The sequence below is a fragment of the Stegostoma tigrinum genome, chromosome 1 (genome assembly GCF_030684315.1).
Source record: "Stegostoma tigrinum isolate sSteTig4 chromosome 1, sSteTig4.hap1, whole genome shotgun sequence".
Lineage (NCBI taxonomy): Eukaryota > Metazoa > Chordata > Chondrichthyes > Orectolobiformes > Stegostomatidae > Stegostoma > Stegostoma tigrinum.
In genome coordinates this window covers 161,842,998-161,864,072 of record NC_081354.1, presented here as the reverse complement: position 1 = coordinate 161,864,072, position 21,075 = coordinate 161,842,998, and the positions used below count along the sequence as shown (strand labels likewise).

General features: G+C 42.2%; 1 protein-coding gene across 1 annotated transcript in view; it reads right to left on the bottom strand.

Annotated features, from left to right (window-relative positions):
- LOC125453954 (lipoxygenase homology domain-containing protein 1) overlaps positions 1 to 21,075 on the bottom strand; it is a 222,096-nt gene that overhangs the window by 94,683 nt on the left and 106,338 nt on the right. The window contains exons 9-15 of the mRNA XM_059649887.1: positions 19,947 to 20,045; positions 16,869 to 17,017; positions 14,884 to 15,007; positions 11,725 to 11,975; positions 10,207 to 10,342; positions 7,666 to 7,826; positions 249 to 335 (exon numbers count right to left, since the gene is read on the bottom strand). Coding sequence (XP_059505870.1) covers positions 249 to 335; positions 7,666 to 7,826; positions 10,207 to 10,342; positions 11,725 to 11,975; positions 14,884 to 15,007; positions 16,869 to 17,017; positions 19,947 to 20,045 — 1,007 coding nt within the window. The remainder of the gene's footprint in view (positions 1 to 248; positions 336 to 7,665; positions 7,827 to 10,206; positions 10,343 to 11,724; positions 11,976 to 14,883; positions 15,008 to 16,868; positions 17,018 to 19,946; positions 20,046 to 21,075) is intronic.

Sequence of the window (21,075 nt, the reverse complement as noted above, 5' to 3'; positions counted from 1 at the left end):
GAAGTCACAAGGTTTTACATCAAACTGGCAGCTTTATAATGACCCACTTTGTTTCGTTTCAACTTTTTATTTCCAGTTTTATGAACTAATTAAATGCAAATTCCACCATACCTGCATTGGGGTTTGATCTCACATGTCTGTGGCACTACTTCAGGCCTGTATTCTAGTAAAGTTACCACGACGCTACCCTATATGCCAATGCCAAGCCTTCTCCCATGTACTCGTAACATTACAGGTTGATGACTCACTTTGTTCAGATGCCAACCAGCAAAAGGATGTCGTTTCTCGTGCCAGATTCTCAGCTTGTAAAAGGTTCCCAAGTCTGGCAGTTCAATCTACAAAAGGCAAGAAAACATATCAAGGGAATCTTCATAATTAATCCAAAGTGAATCAATTATGTTTTGTTTAATTCAATCCTGGTCTTTTAATATGCAGTGATGTGATGGGCTTAAACATGACTGAAAGTGGGCAAGTCCCATTGAAACCACACTGCCCTGTGACAGGGATCTCACTGAACAGATCACTGTTGATAACTTCTTCAGTATTGTGAAATATGGCAATGAAAAGTTTAAAAGCCATGTGCTTAAAATACCCAAACAAGGGTGTGGCTCAAAGTGGGAGGAACAATACTGAATTTCATGGTTCACTGTGCTGAATAATGGATGTCAGAGTTGCCCCATGCATTCTTACATTTCTCTTACTGCATAGAAAGTTTGTTCCTCATCTATCTTGAACTACTCAACTCTGTTGCCTAATTATTTAATTTTCTAGAAATAATTGCCTGCACTTGAAATTTCCTGTCCTGCTCTGCCAACATGAGTTTGGTGGATCCTTACTGATGTGATTGAAAAGAGGTTGCACCTGGAATTACAAAGGTGCAACTGGAGAAATTGAGGAAATTGCTAGTGTACTTTTCATATCCTTAAGGATTTGAACTTGCAATCTTCTATGTCATACATGAAAGGAACAGATCTGGGTCAAATTGGCTTGCACTAAAAATAGGGAAAGATTTACCACTTCTGCTCTGCAATAGTCCAGTTAAGGAATGACAGTCAGTATTAATACAAGAGGAGATTTTCTTTGCATCTACAAGTACTAGTATGAAATAAACTATTGATAAACTAGAGATGAGCCAAGAAGAAAGCCCAGGCTGAGGTGTGATGCAGGGACATGTGAAGGTCCTCTCGGTGACAAATGTAGAACGAGGATTGAAGAGATTAGTGGGGTGTCTATCAAGATAAGGAGCAGAAGGTATATGAGGATTAGAGGAAGAAATAGAGATATGACTAAGTTATATTCTTAGAAAGTATGGCTACCATCTGAGATATCTTGGGTAGATTCATTGCCATTAATGTTCTTGTTGGTATAAATCTAGGTTGTTACCTTATGACATTATAGGCAGAAAATAGACTCCATCTTGATAAGTCATAAATAGGTTTATTACATATAACTTTACAGCTAGTTACATTAGTGATAATGGGAACTGCAGATGCTGGAGAATCCAAGATAACAAAGTGTGGAGCTGGATGAACACAGCAGGCCAAGCAGCATCTCAGGAGCACAAAAGCTGACGTTTTCTCCCTTTTGGTCCAGGAACTCCCCACCCACGTCTGTGACACCACCCACGCCCTCCACCTCCTCCAGGACTTCCAATTCCCCGGCCCCCAACACCTCATTTTCACCACGGACGTCCAGTCCCTGTACACCTGTATTCCTCATGCAGATGGCCTCAAGGCCATCCGCTTCTTCCTGTCCCGCAGGCCCGGCCAATCCCCCTCCACCGACACCCTCATCCGCCTAGCTGAACTCGTCCTCACCCTCAACAACTTCTCTTTCGATTCCTCCCACTTCCTACAGACAAAGGGGGTGGCCATGGGTACCCGCATGGGCCCAGGCTATGCCTGCCTCTTTGTAGGTTATGTGGAACAATTCCTCTTCCGCACCTACACAGGCCTCAAACCCCACCTCTTCCTCCGTTACATTGATGACTGTATCGGCGCCGCCTCTTGCTCCCCACAGGAGCTCGAACAGTTCATGCACTTTATCAACACCTTCCACCCGAACCTTAAGTTCACCTGGGCCATCTCCAACACATCCCTCACCTTCCTGGACCCCTCAGTCTCCATCTCAGGCAACCAGCTTGTAACTGATGTCCATTTCAAGCCCACTGACACCCACAGCTACCTAGAATACACCTCCTCCCACCCACCCTCCTGCAAAAATTCCATCCCCTATTCCTGATTCCTCCGCCAACGCCGCATCTGCTCCCAGAATGAAGCATTCCACTCCCGCACATCCCAGGTGTCCACGTTCTTCCAGGACCCCAACTTTCCCCCTGCAGTGGTCGAGAACGCCCTTGACCGTGTCTCCCGCATTTCCTGCAACACATCCCTCACACCCCACACCCCGCCATAACCGCCCCCAGAGGATCCCCCTCGTCCTCACATACCACCCCACCAACCACCGGATACAACGTATCATCCTCCGACACTTCCGCCATCTACAATCCGACCCCACCACCCAAGCCATTTTTCCATTCCCACCCTTGTCTGCCTTCCGGAGAGACCACTCTCTCTGCGACTCCCTTGTCCACTCCACAGTCCCCTCCAACCCCACCGCACCCGACACCTTCCCTTGCAACCGCAGGAAGTGCTACACTTGCCCCCACACCTCCTCCCTCACCCCCATCCCAGGCCCTCTTCCGCACCTACACAGGCCTCAAACCCCACCTCTTCCTCCGTTACATTGATGACTGTATCGGCGCCGCCTCTTGCTCCCCACAGGAGCTCGAACAGTTCATCCACTTTATCAACACCTTCCACCCGAACCTTAAGTTCACCTGGGCCATCTCCAACACATCCCTCACCTTCCTGGACCTCTCAGTCTCCATATCAAGCAGATGTTCACCTGCACATCTGCCAATGTGGTATATTGTTCTGGATGTGCGTTCGCTCACTGAGCTGGAAGGTTCGTTTTCAGACGTTTCGTCACCATTCTAGGTAACATCATCAGTGAGCCTCCGACGAAGCGCTGGTGTTATGTCCCGCTTTCTATTTATCTGTTTAGGTTTCCTTGGGTTGGTGATGTCATTTCCTGCGTTGGTGATGGCATTTCCTGTTCTTTTTCTCAGGGGATGGTAGATTGGCTCCAAATCAATGTGTTTGTTGATGGAGTTCTGGTTGGAATGCCATGCTTCTAGGAATTCTTGTGCGTGTCTCTGTTTGGCTTGTCCTAGGATGGATGTGTTGTCCCAAAGTGGTGTCCTTCCTCATCTGTATGTAAGGATACTAGTGATAGTGGGTCATGTTGTTTTGTGGCTAGTTGATGTTCATGTATCCTGGTGACTAGCTTTCTGCCCGTTTGTCCAATGTAGTGTTTGTCACAGTTCATGCAAGGTATTTTGTAGATGACGTTCGTTTTGCTTGTTGTCTGTATAGGGTCTTTTAAGTTCATTAGCTGCTGTTTTAGTGTGTTGGTGGTTTTGTGGGCTACCCTGATGCCAAGAGGTCCGAGTAGTCTGGCAGCCATTTCCGAGATGTCTTTGATGTAGGGGAGAGTGGTTATGGTTTCTGAGCACGTTTTGTCTGTTTCTTTTGGTTTGATGCTGAGAAATCGGCGGACTGTGTTCATAGGGTACCCATTCTTTTTGAATACGCTGTATAGGTGATTTTCCTCTGCTCTGCGTAGTTCCTCTGTGCTGTAGTGTGTGGTGGCTCGTTGGAATAATGTTCTAATGCAGCTTCGTTTGTGGGTGTTGGGATGGTTGCTCCTGTAGTTCAGTATTTGGTCCGTATGTGTTGTTTTCCTGTAGACGCTGGTTTGAAGTTCCCCATTGACTGTTCGCTCTACTGTGACATCTAGGAATGGCAGTTTGCTGTTGTTTTCCTCCTCTTTTGTGAATGTTATGCCAGTAAAGGGGATTATTGATGGTCTTGAATGTTTCCTCTAATTTGTTTTGTTTAGTGATGACAAAGGTGTCATCCACATAGCGGACCCAAAGTTTGGGTTGGATGGTTGGCAGAGCTGTTTGTTCGAGTCTCTGCATTTCTGCCTCTGCTAAGAACCCTGATATCGGAGATCCCATGGGTGTACCGTTGGTTTGTCTGTAGGTTTTGTTATTGAAAGTGAAGTGGGTGGTGAGGCATAGGTCCACTAGCTTGATGATGTTGTCCTTGCTGATGCGGTTCGTGGTGTCTGGTGTATGTGTCTTCGGTTCTTCTAATAAACACTGATGACACTATTAGAAGAACCGAAGACACATACACCAGACACCACGAACCGCATCAGCAAGGACAACATCATCAAGCTAGTGGACCTATGCCTCACCACCCACTTCACTTTCAATAACAAAACCTACAGACAAACCAACGGTACACCCATGGGATCTCCGATATCAGGGTTCTTAGCAGAGGCAGTAATGCAGAGACTCAAACAAACAGCTCTGCCAACCATCCAACCCAAACTTTGGGTCCGCTATGTGGATGACACCTTTGTCATCACTAAACAAAACAAATTAGAGGAAACCTTCAAGACCATCAATAATACCCTTTACTGGCATAACATTCACAAAAGAGGAGGAAAACAACAGCAAACTGCCATTCCTAGATGTCACAGTAGAGCGAACAGCCAATGGGGAACTTCAAACCAGCGTCTACAGGAAAACAACACATACGGACCAAATACTGAACTACGGGAGCAACCATCCCAACACCCACAAACGAAGCTGCATTAGAACATTATTCCAATGAACCACCACACACTGCAGCACAGAGGAACTACGAAGAGCAGAAGAAAATCACCTATACAGCGTATTCAAAAAGAATGGGTACCCTATGAACACAGTCCGCCGATTTCTCAGCAACAAACCCAAACAAACAGACAAAATGGGCCCAGAAACCATAACCACTCTCCCCTACATCAGAGACATTTCCGAAATGACTGCCAGACTACTCAGACCCCTTGGCATCAGGGTAGCCCACAAAACCACCAACACACTAAAACAGAAGCTAATGAACTTAAAAGACCCTATACAGACAACAAATAAAACAAACGTTATCTACAAAATACCTTGCAAAAACTGTGACAAGCACTACATTGGACAAACAGGCAGAAAGCTAGTCACCAGGATACATGAACATCAACTAGCCACAAAACGACATGACCCACTATCACTCGTATCCTTACACACAGATGAGGAAGGACACCACTTTGATTGGGACAACACATCCATCCTAGGACAAGCCAAACAGAGACACGCACAAGAATTCCTAGAAGCATGGCATTCCAACCAGAACTCCATCAACAAACACATTGATTTGGAGCCAATCTACCATCCCCTGAGAAAAAGAAAAGGAAATGACATCACCAACACAGGAAATGACATCACCAACCCAAGGAAACCTAAACAGATAAATAGAAAGCGGGACATAACACCAGCGCTTCGTCGGAGGCTCACTGATGATGTTACCTAGAATGGTGACGAAACATCTGAAAACTAACTTTCCAGATCAGCAAGCAAACTCACATCCAGAACCTCAACCTGAGCTACAAATCTTCTCAAAACTCGCTAGTGGTATATTGTATCCATTGCACCCGGTGTGGCTTCCACTCCATTGGGGAAACCAAGCGGAGGCTTGGGGACTGTGTTGCAGAACACCTCCACTCGCTTCGCAACAAACAACTGCACGTCCCAGTCGCGAACCATTTCAACTCCCCCTCCCATCCCTCAGACGACATGTCCATCATGGGCCTCCTGCAGTGCCACAATGATGCCACCCGAAGGTTGCAGGAACAGCAACTCATATTCCGCTTGGGAACCCTGCAGCCCAATGGTATCAACGTGGACTTCACAAGCTTCAAAATCTCCCCTTCCCCCACTGCATCACAAAACCAGCCCAGCTCATCCCCTCCCCCCACTGCATCCCAAAACCAGCCCAGCCTGTCTCTGCTTCCCTAACCTGTTCTTCCTCTCACCCATCCCTTCCTCCCACCTCAAGCCGCACCTCCATTTCCTACCTACCACCTCATCCCGCCTCATTGACCTGTCCATCTTTCCTGGACTATTCCCTCCCTACCTCCCCACCTATACTCTCCTCTCTACCTATCTTGTTTTCTCTCCATCTTTGGTCCGCCTCCCCCTCTCTCCCTATTTATTCCAGTTCCCTCTCCCCATCCCCCTCTCTGACGAAGAGTCTAGGCCCGAAACGTCAGCTTTTGTGCTCCTGAGATGCTGCTTGGCCTGCTGTGTTCATCCAGCTCCACACTTTGTTAGCTCGTTACATTACATCAGATTGGATTCTCTACAGTGCAGAAGCAGGCCCTTTGGCCCAACAAGTCCACACTGCCCCATGAAGCATCCCACCCAGACCCATCCCCCTATAACCCACACACTCCTGAATACTACAGGCAATTTAGCATGGCCGATCCACCTAGCCTGCACACCTTTGGACTGTGGGAGGAAACCGGAGCACCTGGAGGAAACCCACGCTGACACAGGGAGAACGTGCAAACTCCACACAGACAGTTGCCCGAGAGTGGAATTGAACCCAGGTCCCTGGTGCTGTGAGGCTGCAGTGCTAACCACTGAGCCACCGTGCCGCCCTAAACATCTCAGATACAGGATAATTTTTTACAGAACAACAGGAATTGCTGAAAAATCTCAGCAGGTCTGGCTGCATCTGCAGAGAGATATCAGAGTTAATGTTTTGGGTCCAGAGACCCTTCTTCAGAACATCTTCATGATATTGTCTTGTTAGCCAACAAGCTCACCTAAGTGTAGATTCACATTAGTTAAAGTTGCTAATGCTGAGAATAGCAGCTGAAACAGCACACACCCTATGGGGAATGCATAGAAAACTGCTCAGCTCCTCATAGAAACCATCCTTTATACGTTGGTGAGTAGAGGTTTTTTCTGTTCTCACAGTTGACCATTTTAAATACTAACTGTTTTATACAACAATTACCACCTTCTCGATTAAAATTACAGGTGGACAATAAATGTTGGTCTTGCCACATGCCAGGAATGAATAAAATAAATAATGACCACATTATTAAAGCATTTCGGGTGAAGCTAGTCAGGAAGTTTCAATTAGGTGTGGTGAGACACAATAATTTTCTGTCAAAACCAGGAAGTGATGAATTGCAAGGGCCTTGTTAACACGGGAATGGATAATGTTAAGGAAGATATGGAACAGGGTAGTGATCAATTTATGGGCCGAATCCCAAGAGGTAACGAAGGGTGGGGTTAATGGTGCAAGGCTACAGGACAAACTAAAACAAAGTTGCTGGAAAAGCTCAGCAGGTCTGGCAGCATCTGTGGAAGAGAAAACAGAGTTAATGTTTCAGATCCGGAGACCCTACCTTTGAACTTCTGAGGAAGGGTCACCGGACCCCAAGCATTAATTCTTTTCTCCTCTACAGGTGCTGCCAGACCTGCTGAGCTTTTCCAGCAACTTTGTTTTTGTTCCTGATTTACAGCATCTGCAGTTCTTTAGGTTCTTACAGGAGAAACTATATGAGTAAATACCCATCAGGGCTGGAATTTCATGCCAAAGATATCTTTAAGGGTTCGCGGTACATTTGCAATGTGGAGAAGTGGAGGGCTTTGCTCAAATGAATACTGTCATTATTGGATGTTTGTTCAATCCCACAGTATATGTCACCCACCATAAACTTATCTGTTTGTCCAGTCTCAAAGTTGTCAGAGTTGTTGTCCAGGCACATTGCATCTGATTTCCCTTTGTCACCGTATAGCTGGAGGAAAACATTTGCATCTGTTCCTGCATTCTTAATATCGCTTGTCCAGATCCACAATGACCATGGATTTTCTAGTTTGAAGAAAGGAGACAGCTTCTCTTAAAATGTTCTGCAGCAGGTGAATAGGACAGAACTACTTCAAGCTATAGAGGGAATGATATCCTTCTCAACTTGGACCCCAATAATAGCTCACAGTATAGAAAGTCCTTGGATGTTCATGACCTAACATGTTCTAATTATTAAACCATTCCAGCCACTGGTTGATACATTGAAACAGCATTATCAATAGCCCTGTTGCTTTATACATTGTCTTTAACATTCATTGACTCATACAATTCTCTTGTCGATGTGTGAAACTGCATTCATTTGCTGATAAGGTAAATGGTGCAGACTAAGTTGACTACAAAGAGTTTGTCACTCCAGACAACTGTTCCCCAATGCCCAAGAGCAATGTGCCAGCTACAGGTGACAGTCTGACTCTGGGTAATGTACATTAATCACATGATGTATTGACAAAGGCATGCAGTTCTAATCAAATTTTCTCTCCCTATTGTCATATGGCTGGACCCATTTTTCTTTCATCCACCCATCTGACCTCATTTGATTGTTGGTATAGAATCATAGAATTCCTACAGTGTCAGAACAGGCCATTCAGCCCAACATGTCCACACTGCCCCTGTGAAGAGATCCCACCCAGACTTACTCCCTTAACCTAAACATCCCTGCGCACTACAGGCAATTTAGCTTAACCAATCCAACTACCCTGCACATCTTTGGTCTGTGGGAGGAAACCAGACCACTTGGAGGAAACCCACGCAGACACGATGAGAATGTGCAAACTCCACAAAGGCAGTTGCCTGAGGTTGGATTCAAATCCGAGTCCCTATTACTGTGAAGCAACAGTGCTAACCACTGAGCCACCATGCTGCCTCTATCACTGATGCTGGGAGAGAATCAACAACCTGGCAACTTCTCCAGATTATTTGCTCTGCTCAATAATTATAGCCATTCATGGATGCAAGCAGTGCTCCTTGTGTATTTTATCAGTTGCACAGTCATCTGTGGGAGAATGAAGGGAGTAATGTTAATTAAAGTGAGAGAGAATTGTAAAGGTGTCAAACAACTTGAGGAACAAATGGATGAAAGAGTGACAGAGTTAGTGAAGTGCAAGGTTCTGTCATGTTTCACTGATGGTCTTCAGTCTGTCAGTGGTGAGGAGAATATCCATTATCGCCGAAGAAACTAGGAGTCCCCAAAGTATCTACTGACAAGTCTGTGGGAAAGGTATGTCAGTGCTCCCCTGAATTGTTTTGGCAGAAAAGTATCAATGTCTGGTGGTGAAGGTAAGTTCAATTGATTTGATTTGATTTGATTTGACTTATTGTTGTCACATGTACCTAAGTATAGTGAAAAGTTTTGTTGTGTGTGCAGTATAGGCAGATCATAACACAAAAGGACATAAAGATCATAGAAAGCTTAGACAGAGTGAGGCGTGCAAGGTTACAGCTGCACAGGAGGTACACAAAAGCAAGATCAATGTTAAATTTGAAACTAGAGAAGTCTATTCAGCAACATAATAACAGCAGGGAAGAAGCTGTTCTTGAACCTGCTGGTGTGTGTGTTTAAACTTCTGTAACTTCTGCCTGATGGAACAGACGTTTAAAAGGCCACTTGATGTTTATTTGGATAGAAATAATGAGCAAGTGTATTGGAAAAAGCAGGAAATTGGCAAATGGTAATCATGCTTATTCGGAGAGTCAGTGCAAACATGATAGAACAAATGATATCGTTCTACATCATTACACTCTTGCAACCTAATTTCAGATGTTAAGTTTAGAGGATACCGCTTATATCCTCAGCTCCGTGTTCAGTTTTATTATTTACAGCAATGTCACCAGTGACTAATCATTCTCACTGACATTCAGTCACTGACAATTAATTTACTGCACTTCATTAAAGTTTCTCGTCCATATATCCAGATACCTGCCACTATTTCAATATTCACTTCCTCACAACTCACATCCCGTGCACAGATTATCAGCTATTGCATTAAGACATTCACTAAACACCATATGAGACTTTTGGGAACAAACCCCCCTCCTTGTTGCTGGAGAGGGTAGTGGACAATAGCAGGCACAATGTGCCACTGGAGGAGCTTATTTCCCTGCATCTTGAAGAGACCACATTGGGCATAATAGACTGAGGCAAAGCTGATCTCTCAGTCTCTGGTAATGCTGGCAGAGACATTGTTCAAGGTTACTGAAAACTTAATCTCCTTTCTCCTTTGCTGATCAAAGGTCAAACCATGCAAGCACAAGGTCTAACTAGAAAATCATATGAGATGGGGCTGCACTGGTGATTGCTTATTGAAATCAGGGCCGCTCCATTTTTTGGTCCTTCTCTGTCTGAATTCTATTGCCTGGAAAAATTCTGCAAAATATTGCTACGTACTTTTCTGTCTCTTCTGTCGCAGTGAAACCATTTCATAGAGTTCACGCTCAATCAGTCCATCTCCTTCATCTTCATCAAGCCATTTTCCGCAGGGAAATGTCTGTTCAATGCCAGTGAATGCACAGTAAACTATAATCTGTGTAGATCAAAAAAGAAACTGTTGAAAATCTGTTGAACAAATAATGAGTCAAACATATTCTGGAATTTATTAATTGCAAAGTTTTACAATTATGTCATGGCCAGGCTCCAATGTTTTGAAATACATAAATATTTTATATGCAATAATGTAGGTTAAAATTGTGAGGTACATAAATTACAGCAGTTTGGAATATAGCACATGCAAGAAAATATTGCTAGGGATGCAGCACACTCTGAATAGCAGAGATAATGGGAAGTGCAGATGCTGGAGAATCCAAGATAACAAAGTGTGAAGCTGGATGAACACTGCAGGCCAAGCAGCATCTCAGGAGCACAAAAGCTGACGTTTTGGGCCTAGGCCCTTCATCTGAACTAGGCCCAAAACGTCAGCTTTTGTGCTCCTAAGATGCTGTTTGACCTGCTGTGTTCATCCAGCTCCACACTTTGTTATCAGAGGAGCATGCATGGTCATATACAGACATCACGTAGTTGGACTGTGTAACATTTTGTAGTGTTTTACACACACGGAAAAAATACACGTGGATTGAAACATATTACATATATTGAATGGAACATGTTGCATATGTGGAGTGTGTTACTAGGAAATAACAAAATGAAGACTTTGGGGTTGAGCTGTGAGATTAAAGAAAGGGTATTTTAAGAGTTGTATTACTCATAAAGACACATGGCTTCTCCATGGATTATAATTAACTTGTAAGCATATTTCTAGCACTTATTCAACTGCTTTCTGTTATATCTTTTTGTTGTACCCTTGCCTTGTGTCCCACCAAGCACATTCTGCATTTACAATTCCTCAAGCAACTCTGACCACAGAAACTGCTGAATGAAGCTGGACATGTTGTTATGGGAAAGAAGGAAGTGAAGAAAAAATAACGGTTAAAGCTCTTTCATCTAAAGCTGATCTTTTATTGGATGGTTGCAAAGAGTATGACGTGATGAAATTTGTCATATGTTGCAGATTGTACAGGAGAATTTGAAAGGTGAGTTCAGAACCATCGAATCTGATGTACATAAAACCGCGTTATTATTTATTAATAAGAGGAAAGCTCTTCCCTCGGCTCTCATGAATTAATTTTGTAAGTAAGTCAATTTTACATGTGATACATAAAATCAGATGGTTGGACTTTGCTGTGCAATGATGTTTGTTTTTTAAATGATCCACCTGATTGACTATGATTTCAAATACTGACTGGTTATGGCACAGAATGGGATTATAATGTTGTGTTAAACTATTGTCAATCCATGAGGTGTGTGGTGACACACTACTTTATGTTCTTTATTCTTTATACTTAGTAAAGGTTCAAAATATTTGGGAGTTTAAAAATATTATCCACTGGATATTGTTATTCCATTTCTTACCTTTTCACAGAACCATCCTGAGCTCACACCACAGTTATCGTGGCCGATGGTAACTCTGCTCAGCGGGCTGAGGAGAGCAGCCAGCTCCACATTAAAGATGTCTGTTATGCTACGTTCAAACTGGCCGCCTTCTAAGAAGATTTTTCCACTGTTTTTAAGACCCTTGGATCCGTGGAGAATGATGTGTACTTTTGAGTTAGTCCCAGCTCCTCTGATATCACCAGTTACTACAGAAACATTGTAAACAATCCCTGGAAAATCAAATTTGATTGTAAAATTAGGAGCAGATTGATGTGTTGCTGATAGAGGGATGTAGCACGGTTCATTAAAGAATCTTAACCAGAGAGTCGCTACTTCAGATCAATTCTGGCAATGAACCATCCTCTGAAAGAAAGACGCAGGCATATTAGAAGAGCAGCTCTAGTATGTGAATCTGAATGCAGGCCAGATACTTCCAATGATCCACAATGGCTTTGGAACAGCCTCTATTTTCAATGGGTTACATATCACTTTGGGAAGAATTGCAAGGAGTTCTCCTGGTGTCCTGACCAAAACGTCTGTTTCAACCCTTACTGCCAAAACAAAAGCTACCTAATCATTCATTTCCATACTGTTTGTTGGATTTTGTTGTGCCCATTATGTGATTGCCATGCAGCCTTCCTAACAAACGCAATTAATTGCATGTGTTTCCTTTAGGACTTGATGAAGAATGTGGTAAAGGGTTACATAAATGCAAATGAGTTATACTCCTGGCAAGCTTAGACAGGGTGCAAAGAGTTATCAAGAACAGGGATGATGGTCTTCAGTCACGTGGAGAGATTATGGGAGAAATGGGATTGATCTTCTTAGAGAAAAGAAGGTTAAGGTTTCATACAAGCATTCAAAATCATGAGGAGTTTTGATATGGTAGATAACAAGAAAACTGTTCTCATTGGCGGGGGTGGGGGCAACAACCTGAGGGCACAGATTTCAAATAATTGGTAAGAGAACCAGAGAAAGATGAAGCTAAAGATTTTATACATTGAACTGGAATGTATGATAAGAAAGGCAGAAGCAGATTCTTTGTAACTTTCAGAACAGCGTTGAATAAATGCTTTGCAGAGCGAAGGAAAGAAAACAGGGGAGTAAGAATAGAGTTAATGAGCCATACTGCAAAGAGGACTTTTGGCTCATCGATTCTGCACTGATCTATCTACCTGATTCCCACCTTCCAGCACTTGGCCCTTGGCTTTGAATGTTATGGTATTTTAAATGCTCATTCATGCACTTTTTAAAGACTATCCTTTCACTCTTTCAAAGAATTAACACATGCATGAGAAGTTCAATGGCTTCTTTCTGTGCTGTATATTGCTATGATTCAAGCTGAGTGCAGGGTGTGAAGCTGTATAAAACACAATGTAAATCAAATTGGCACAAATTAAAGTACCTTCCACAGATAGGCCACAAGACAGTCCTAATGCGCAAAATCAAAATTACGCATTGGTGCTGTGACTGGGAAGAGTGAAGGGAACAAAAACAAAGTTGCTGGAAAAGCTCAGCAGTTCTGAGGAAGTGTCACCCGGCCCGAAACGGTAACTCTGTTTTTTCCTTCGCAGATGCTGCCAGACCTGCTGACCTTTTCCAGAAAGTTCGTTTTGTTCCTGATTTACAGCATCTGCAGCTCTTTCAGTTTTATTTAAGAGTGAAGGGAACTTGCTTCTTCATCTAATCCGTAATATATTGTCTGGGAGTATGTAGTGACATGAGGTGCTGAATCAGAAATGTTTTAAACCAGTGTTGAAATGGCTTGTTCTATCAATTGTAAGATTCACACAAACGATAAATACAATACAACCAAATAAAACATGGATCAAAAAATATAGCTCCACTTTCCAAACCATTGACTGTAATGCCAGACTGTAATAAATATCCTTCATAATCATTTAGATCACAAGAAATTGTTGTTTAAGAACAATATGAATGATCATCTCGGTAGAAGGGTTACAAAATGGAAGTAAAACACTGTGAGTGCTGAAGATTTGAAATAAAAACATAAATTGTTAGAAAAGCTCAGCAGGTCTAGTTGTATCACTGGACAGCAAGAGAGAGAGTCAACATTTTGAGTCCAATGACTCGGCTTCAGAACAGTGGGTGCCCCAAACAAGAGTCATACTGGACTCGAAACTTTAACTCAGATGCTCCCTCCACAGATGATGCCAGACCCGCTGAGTAATTCCAGCACTTTCTTTATAACAAAATAACAGGAAAGCTTACGAAGCAGAACGAGTACTCAGAGAATCAAGAAAACATTTTTTTCATAGAATCCCTACAGTGCGAAAACAGGCCATTCGGCCTATCGAGTCACCAACTCTCCAAACAGCATCCCACCCAGATCCAAACACCTACTCTATCCCTGTAACCCTGCTAATTTACCTAGCCTACACATCCCTAGATGACCAATCCATGTAATGTGCACCTGAGTTCAAATCCCGCCATGGCAGATGGTGGAATTTAAATCCAATTAAAATCTGCAATTAAGAATCTAGTAATGACTATGAATCCATTGTCAATTGTTGGGAAAACTGATCTGGCTCATTAATGCTCTTTAGGGAGGAAAACTGCCATCCTTACCTGATAAAAACCAAAATAACTGCGGATGCTGTAAATCAGGAACAAAAACAAAGTTGCTGGAAAAGCTCAGCAGTTCTGAGGACCCTAAATGTTAATATTATCTCCTTCACAGATGCTGCCAGACTTGCTGAGCTTTTCCAGCAACTTTGTTTTTGTGCCATCATTGCCCGGTGTGACCTACATGTGATTCCAGACCCACAGCAATGCAGTTGACTCTTAACTGCCCTCTGGGTAATTAGAGATGGGCAATAAATGCTGGCCTAGCCAGTGATGCCCTCATCCTGTGAACAAATAAAGAAAAACAATCTTTGGACACTGGAGCGCCCAGAGGAAACCCACACAGACACAGGGAGAATGTGCAAACTCCACACAGATAATTGCCTGAGGCTGGAATTGAACCCAGGTCCCTGGCACTATGAGACAGTGCTAACCACCATGCTGCCCCAATTCTTCACACTCTTCATACGAAGGAATTGTAGTTACACCTTTCTCGTTGCTGGCATTGGAGGAAGCCTATACATCATTAAATTCCTAACTACTCATTCTCACCTGTTGTCTGACTTCCTCCAACCAGAATGTCGCGTTGAATTTTACCATCATCTTCATCTAGTGCAAACCAACGATTCACTGGGAACTCATGTATGGTTTTATTTCCAATATCATCTATGATCACCTAGAGGACGCAAGTCAGAAGATTGATGATTAAGTTGAAGTTCAGAAATGTTTTGTATGTAAAAACAAAAGCTCAGGTTGTTGAGTATCCAAAACTTGCCTTCACGTTATGTAGGAGCATGACAGAACCCAACGAGAATGCATCCCACACTTATCCTAAATCCCTGGGTTCAGTCATGACCGAGACATGCTTTTCAGTGGGGTGATTGAGAGACATCATTATGGTGCCTTGCAGCAGCTCAAGAAGCTGGTAGAAAATCTTCAACTGGTTACAAAATCTTTCAAGTTTTGAATTTTGCAATTATATGATGCTAATCAATTGCTCTTTGAATAATTGCTGAAGAGATCAAAAATTTCAAATTTCACTGGCCTAACTACTAAGGGGTGCAACAAAAGCTATTTGCATTTATACAGCATCTAAAAAAAATTCCCAAAGTGAGAAGCATTATTGAACAAATATTGATCTGCAGCCATTTATTAGCTTAGTAAAAGTGATAGGTTTTAAAGAGCGCCTTAAAGGAGCTAAGTGACAGAGAGTTGGAAAGGTTTAGCAATGGGATTCCAAGGCTAACAGGTCTCTGTTTTGTCTTTCTTAAACACTGGGATTATATTTCCAGCCTTCCAATCTGCAGGCACCATAGCAAAATAACAGAAATTTCGAGCATGTTCACCAAGCTATTTCTAGGGTGAAGATCATTGGGTCCTGGGGATTTGTCAACTTCTAGTCCCATTAATTTTTCTAGTACTACTTTCTTTAACTAATACTGATTGCTTACAGTTCCCCACACTCATTTGATCCTTGGATCTTAATTATTAAAGGGAGACTGACTCAAAGGACTTACTTAGCTTCTCTGTAGTTTCTCTATTTCATTGATAAATTCTCCTGTCTCTGCCTATAACTGACTCAAACTTGTCTTTGCTAGTTCTTATACAAATGGAAATTGGGCAGGTTTACTGATGGGTGTCATGGATCAAGCACTTGAATGCAAACACAGAGGAAAGATGTGGGAGTAACATTGGGTGGTTGGCAGGGGCAGGACGTGGGAGCAGTGATAGGTTGAATTAGTAGGATTCTGTATGCATTATATTATTCAATGGATTATGCTTTGTGTGACATGAAAAGGAATGCAGGCACAAGCAGTGGTTACCTGCAACCTAACTGTAATCAGAAAATCAAAAGGAAAGGGACATAGATTTATCAAACTGTGAGACATTACAAACTCATCATTTCTGTGAGATCAAACCAACATGCTAACTTCCTCAAGTCCATCAAGCCCCACTTTTCTTCTACTGGCATCTCATGACATTGTCCCCATCAATGATGTCTCAGAGAATTCAGATGATTAACCAATAAATGTTCAACCTGGGTGAAGATGTTCCCACCTAGCTTGCAGATATCTGACATTTTAATTTGGATGTTAGTTTCCAGATATTCACAAAACCTGGATTAGTAACTAGGAGTAAGAATGGCAAATGTGGTCCCAATGGGCAAAGAAAACACCAAGGTGAAATCCTAGTGACAACCAACGAATTAAGCTGACCTTCAGGAAAACCTGTTGTTGAGGAGTGAGGATAAAATTGTATTAGTGATAATAGGAACTTCTCTGATGAAGGGTCTAAGCCCGAAAGGTCAGCTTTTGTGCTCCTGAGATGCTGCTTGGCCTGCTGTGTTCATCCAGCTCCACACTTTGTTATGTTGAGGAGTGAGGAACCTGTTTTGCTACTCTAACTGAATATTTGAAAAGTGCATGCATCACCAGACATGCTCAGTTTAGATTTGAGTAAAGGAGGTAACCTACACTAATTAGGAGAAATGAGAATGCCTGAGAAGGTTTGATGGCACTTTAAGAAAAGATAGATACCTTGTCCAGGAACCAGCCAGCTGAGGATCCTTTGCTATTGTGACCAATTGTAATTTTTTTCAGGCGTCCCAAATTGGGTGACTCAATTGTGAACTTGTCTTCACTTCCTCTTTCAAAATTGTCTTTGTCATTGTCCAGTCGTCTTTCACCTAAAGAAAACTAAACTTAGGATGAAAGATTTACTAAAAGCTTATCTTTAAATACATAAAACAGAAGAGAGAGGACAAAATGGACATAGGTCCCTTAGAAAATGAACTTGGGGAGACAATTTTGGAAATAAAGAAACAGCTGAATTAAACAAATATTTTCCATCAATCATAGAATTCCTACAGTGTCGAGGCAGGCCATTCAGCCCACACTGACCCTCCAAAGAGCGTCCCAACCAGATCCAATGCCCTACCCTATCCGTTTAATCCATCACCCATCCATCTTGTCTGCACATCCCAGGACACTATGGGCAATTTATCATGGCCAATCCACCTAACCAGTACATTACTGGACTGTGGGTGAAACCAGAGCATCCAGAGGAAATGAGCGCAAACACAGGGAGGGAGAATATGCAAATTCCACATAGACAATCACCCAAGGTTGGAATCAAAATGAGGCCGCTGGCACTGTGAGAGAGCAGTGCTAACATCTGAGCCACCATATCACCAATGGTCTTTACAGTAGAAGATGCTATGAACATTCCATTAATACTCAAGAATATGGACGGAATTAAGTACCATCACCATAAATAAAGAAGTATCATTAGTCAAACTAATGAGCCTAAAGGCAGGCAAGTCTTGGCCCCAGTGGCTGGGATCTTGGGATCCTAAAAGAGAGAGCTACACAGATAGTAGATGCATTGGTTGTAATTTTCCAAAAAAATGGATTCTGCAGTAGTATAAGCAGATTGGGAAACTGTGAATGTGACATCTCTACTCAAAAAGGGAAGGAGGCAAGAAGTGGGTAATTATAAGTGGATTAGTCTATCATCTCTGGTTGAAAAAAATATTGGAATCCATTCTTAAGGAAATGATAGCAGAACATTTGAAAAATCATAAAACCTAATCAGGTTGAGTCCGCATGACTTTATGGAAAGGAAGTTACATCTGATTAATTTATTAGAGCTTTTTGAGGAAGTCTCAACCAGAGGAGATAGAGGGGAACTAGTAGTTTATTATATTTGGACTTCCAGAAGATGTTCAGCAAAGTACCTCACAAAATGTAGTTATATAATAAGAGCCCACCGTGTTGGGGGTAGTATACTGCTTAATAGGGAATTGGCTCAAGGGCTGGAAACAACAAGTAGAGGTAAGGGGTTCTTTTTCAGTTTGGTAACCCATACCAGTGGGGCTCCATGTGGAACAGTACTGGGACCACAACTGTTTGCAAAATATATTAATGACTAGGCAGAAAGCGGCGCATGTACCATAGCAAAATTTGCAGAAGACACAAAAAATTGTGGAAAGGCAGGTTGTGATGGGGATACAAACAGTTAACAGAGAAATATTGATATGTTAAGTAATTGGGCAAAATGTTAGTAAATGGAGTATAATGTGGGAAAACTCAAAGTTGTTCATTTTGGAAGGGAGAACAAAAGAACAGTATTATTTAAACGGACAGAAACGGCAGAAAGCTGCAACACACAGGCACTTGGCTGTATTTGTGCACAAAACACAGAAACCTTCACACAGGTGCAGCAGGTAATCAGGAAGGCTAATGGAGTATTGGCCCTTATTTCAAGGGGCTGGAGCATAACAGTAGGAAAGTCTTATTGCAGCTGCACAAAATGCCACTTCTGGAGTAATGTGAACAGTTTTGGTCCCATTATTTAAGGAATGATATTATTTCATTGGAGGCAGTTTAGAGCGGGTTCACTAGAATGGCACATCTCCATCCCCCCTGCATCACCCCTGGTAAGGAGGAATTGTATTATGAACAGAGGCACAACACGTTGAAACTCTCAACACTGGAGTTTAGAAGAATGAAAGTTGACCTTACTGAAACATGTAGAAATCTTAAATGACTTGACCTGGTATATGCTGAGACTGTGTTTACCCTCATGAAAGAGTATAGAATCGAAGGGTATAATCTCAGAATAAAAAGGTGCTAATTTAAGACCGAGGAGGCGTTTCTTCTCTCAGAGTGTTGAGTGTCCTTGGAACTCCCTATGACAGGGAGCTGTTAGGATAGAGTCCTTGTGTATGTTTAAGGCTGAGATAGGTAGATTCTTGATCAGCTGACAAATCAAGGGTTATGGGTAAAGGGCAGGAAAGTGGTCATGAGGAATGTCAGATCGGCCATGATTCTATTGAATGACAGAGCAGGTTTGAGGACCTGAATGGCCTACTCTGTTCCTATTTCTTATGATCACGTCACTTAAATTGGTAGCAGAATTTGTGAGAACTCAGAAATCTCCTCGGAGCCTGTGTATGATTTTAAGTATTTTTTTCTTGAGCACAAATTACTGCAATGTATTGAGTTTACTAATACATCAATTCCCTTGTAAAGTTTCACAATACAAAGGAGGTAGAAAAGTGGCCTTTTCTCAGATCATTACCAATCCTGCTGTCGAATAGACATCTATTTAAATAGAATTTTGTGAACCATTGCGGTTTGCAGGGTGTCACTGTAAGCACTGCACTTTTCACTAGTTGTTCGATACAACTGAGTGGATTGCCAGGTCATTTTACAAGGCATTTACCAGTCAACCACATTGTTGTGAATCTGAAGTCACATGTCGGCCAGACAGGATGGCAGATATCTTCTCCTGAATGACATCAGTGAACCAGATGATATTTTCTAACAATCCTGTAGTTTCACAATCATTACTAATGTGAACAACATTTAATTGCAAATTTATCAATTAGTTTGATTGAAATGTATCCAGCTGCTGTGGTGGGATTAGCCCCAAGTTTCTGCAGCATTATCCTGATCTAATATTTAGCAAATAAAATCCATCCTCTCTAATGTCAGACATTAGGTCAAATATCTAAGCTTAGGCTGGGGCGGATGTAGAGCACACATATACTCCAGTACCCTTCCACCTGTTACTTTAGAAAACATCACGGTAGAAAACACAAAACCACTTACCTGTGTCTCCATTTTCACCAAAAATGTTGATGAAGACATCAGCATCAGTGCCACTGCCTTTGACATCACCTGTAAACACACTCACGATGTACTTGTTTACTGGGGAACAAAATGGAAAGGATTTTAGCAGTCACCAGTGTTCTACAAGCACCTCAGAGTCAATATGAACATTATTAGCAATTAACTAACTAGCTAACTAATTCTATGCATTACAAATACTAGTTGTACATTTGAAGGCAGATGTTGCACCCATTCACCATCTGAAATACAATAAAATAATACCTTTATTACTGTCATTGAAAGGCATTCTAAATGTATACAGAGTGCCTAGAATTGGAGTCAATGCTAAATTTTAATAGTCATACACCATGTATCTGAAACAGTTCACATAATGAACTGCTCATTCTGTAAGAAACATGATTGAAAATGCTGATCTATACTAGTCACTGGGATACCCAAGTTGTATCAATGCATATTTTCTTATCCTTTTATTTCCCTCTCCCTTATCTTTGTTATTATCTTTACTGGGGAATTTATATATGTAGTTTCTCAAGTTCAATCGTTCTTGAAGAACTCCAATAGATGATGCAGTTTTTAACATGCTATCTCAAGTGTAAGATCAAAACTCCTGCTTCAGAGTTCTGGGACAAGGATCACTGGATTCAAGTTGTTAACTCTGTTTTCGCAGCACAGCTGCTGCCAGACCAGTTCAGGTTCTCCAGCAATTTTTGTTTTTGTTTCTGCCTCTGTCTTCAAGTTGATAAGACTTACCTGAACAGTGAATACAAGAAAGTGAACTGTCACAATTCAAGGTGAATTCTCAAAGCCTGTTGTCCCAGAATTGTAATTGCTAGGAAACTCATGACAATTCCATTTAAAGAAAGATTACAATTATATTGTTGGAGGTAGTTCAAACAAAGTTCACTAGGATGGTAAAGCCGAAAGAACTGCGGATGCTGTAAATCAGAAATTGCTGGAAAAGCTCAGCACCTCTGGCAGCATCTGTGGAGAGAAATCAGTGTTAACGTTTCAGGTCAAGTGACCCTTCCTCAGAATAGCTACTCCTGTTCGTTAAGATGACCGCTAGTATGAAGCGATTGCCTAATAAGCTAAGGCTAAACGGGTTAGG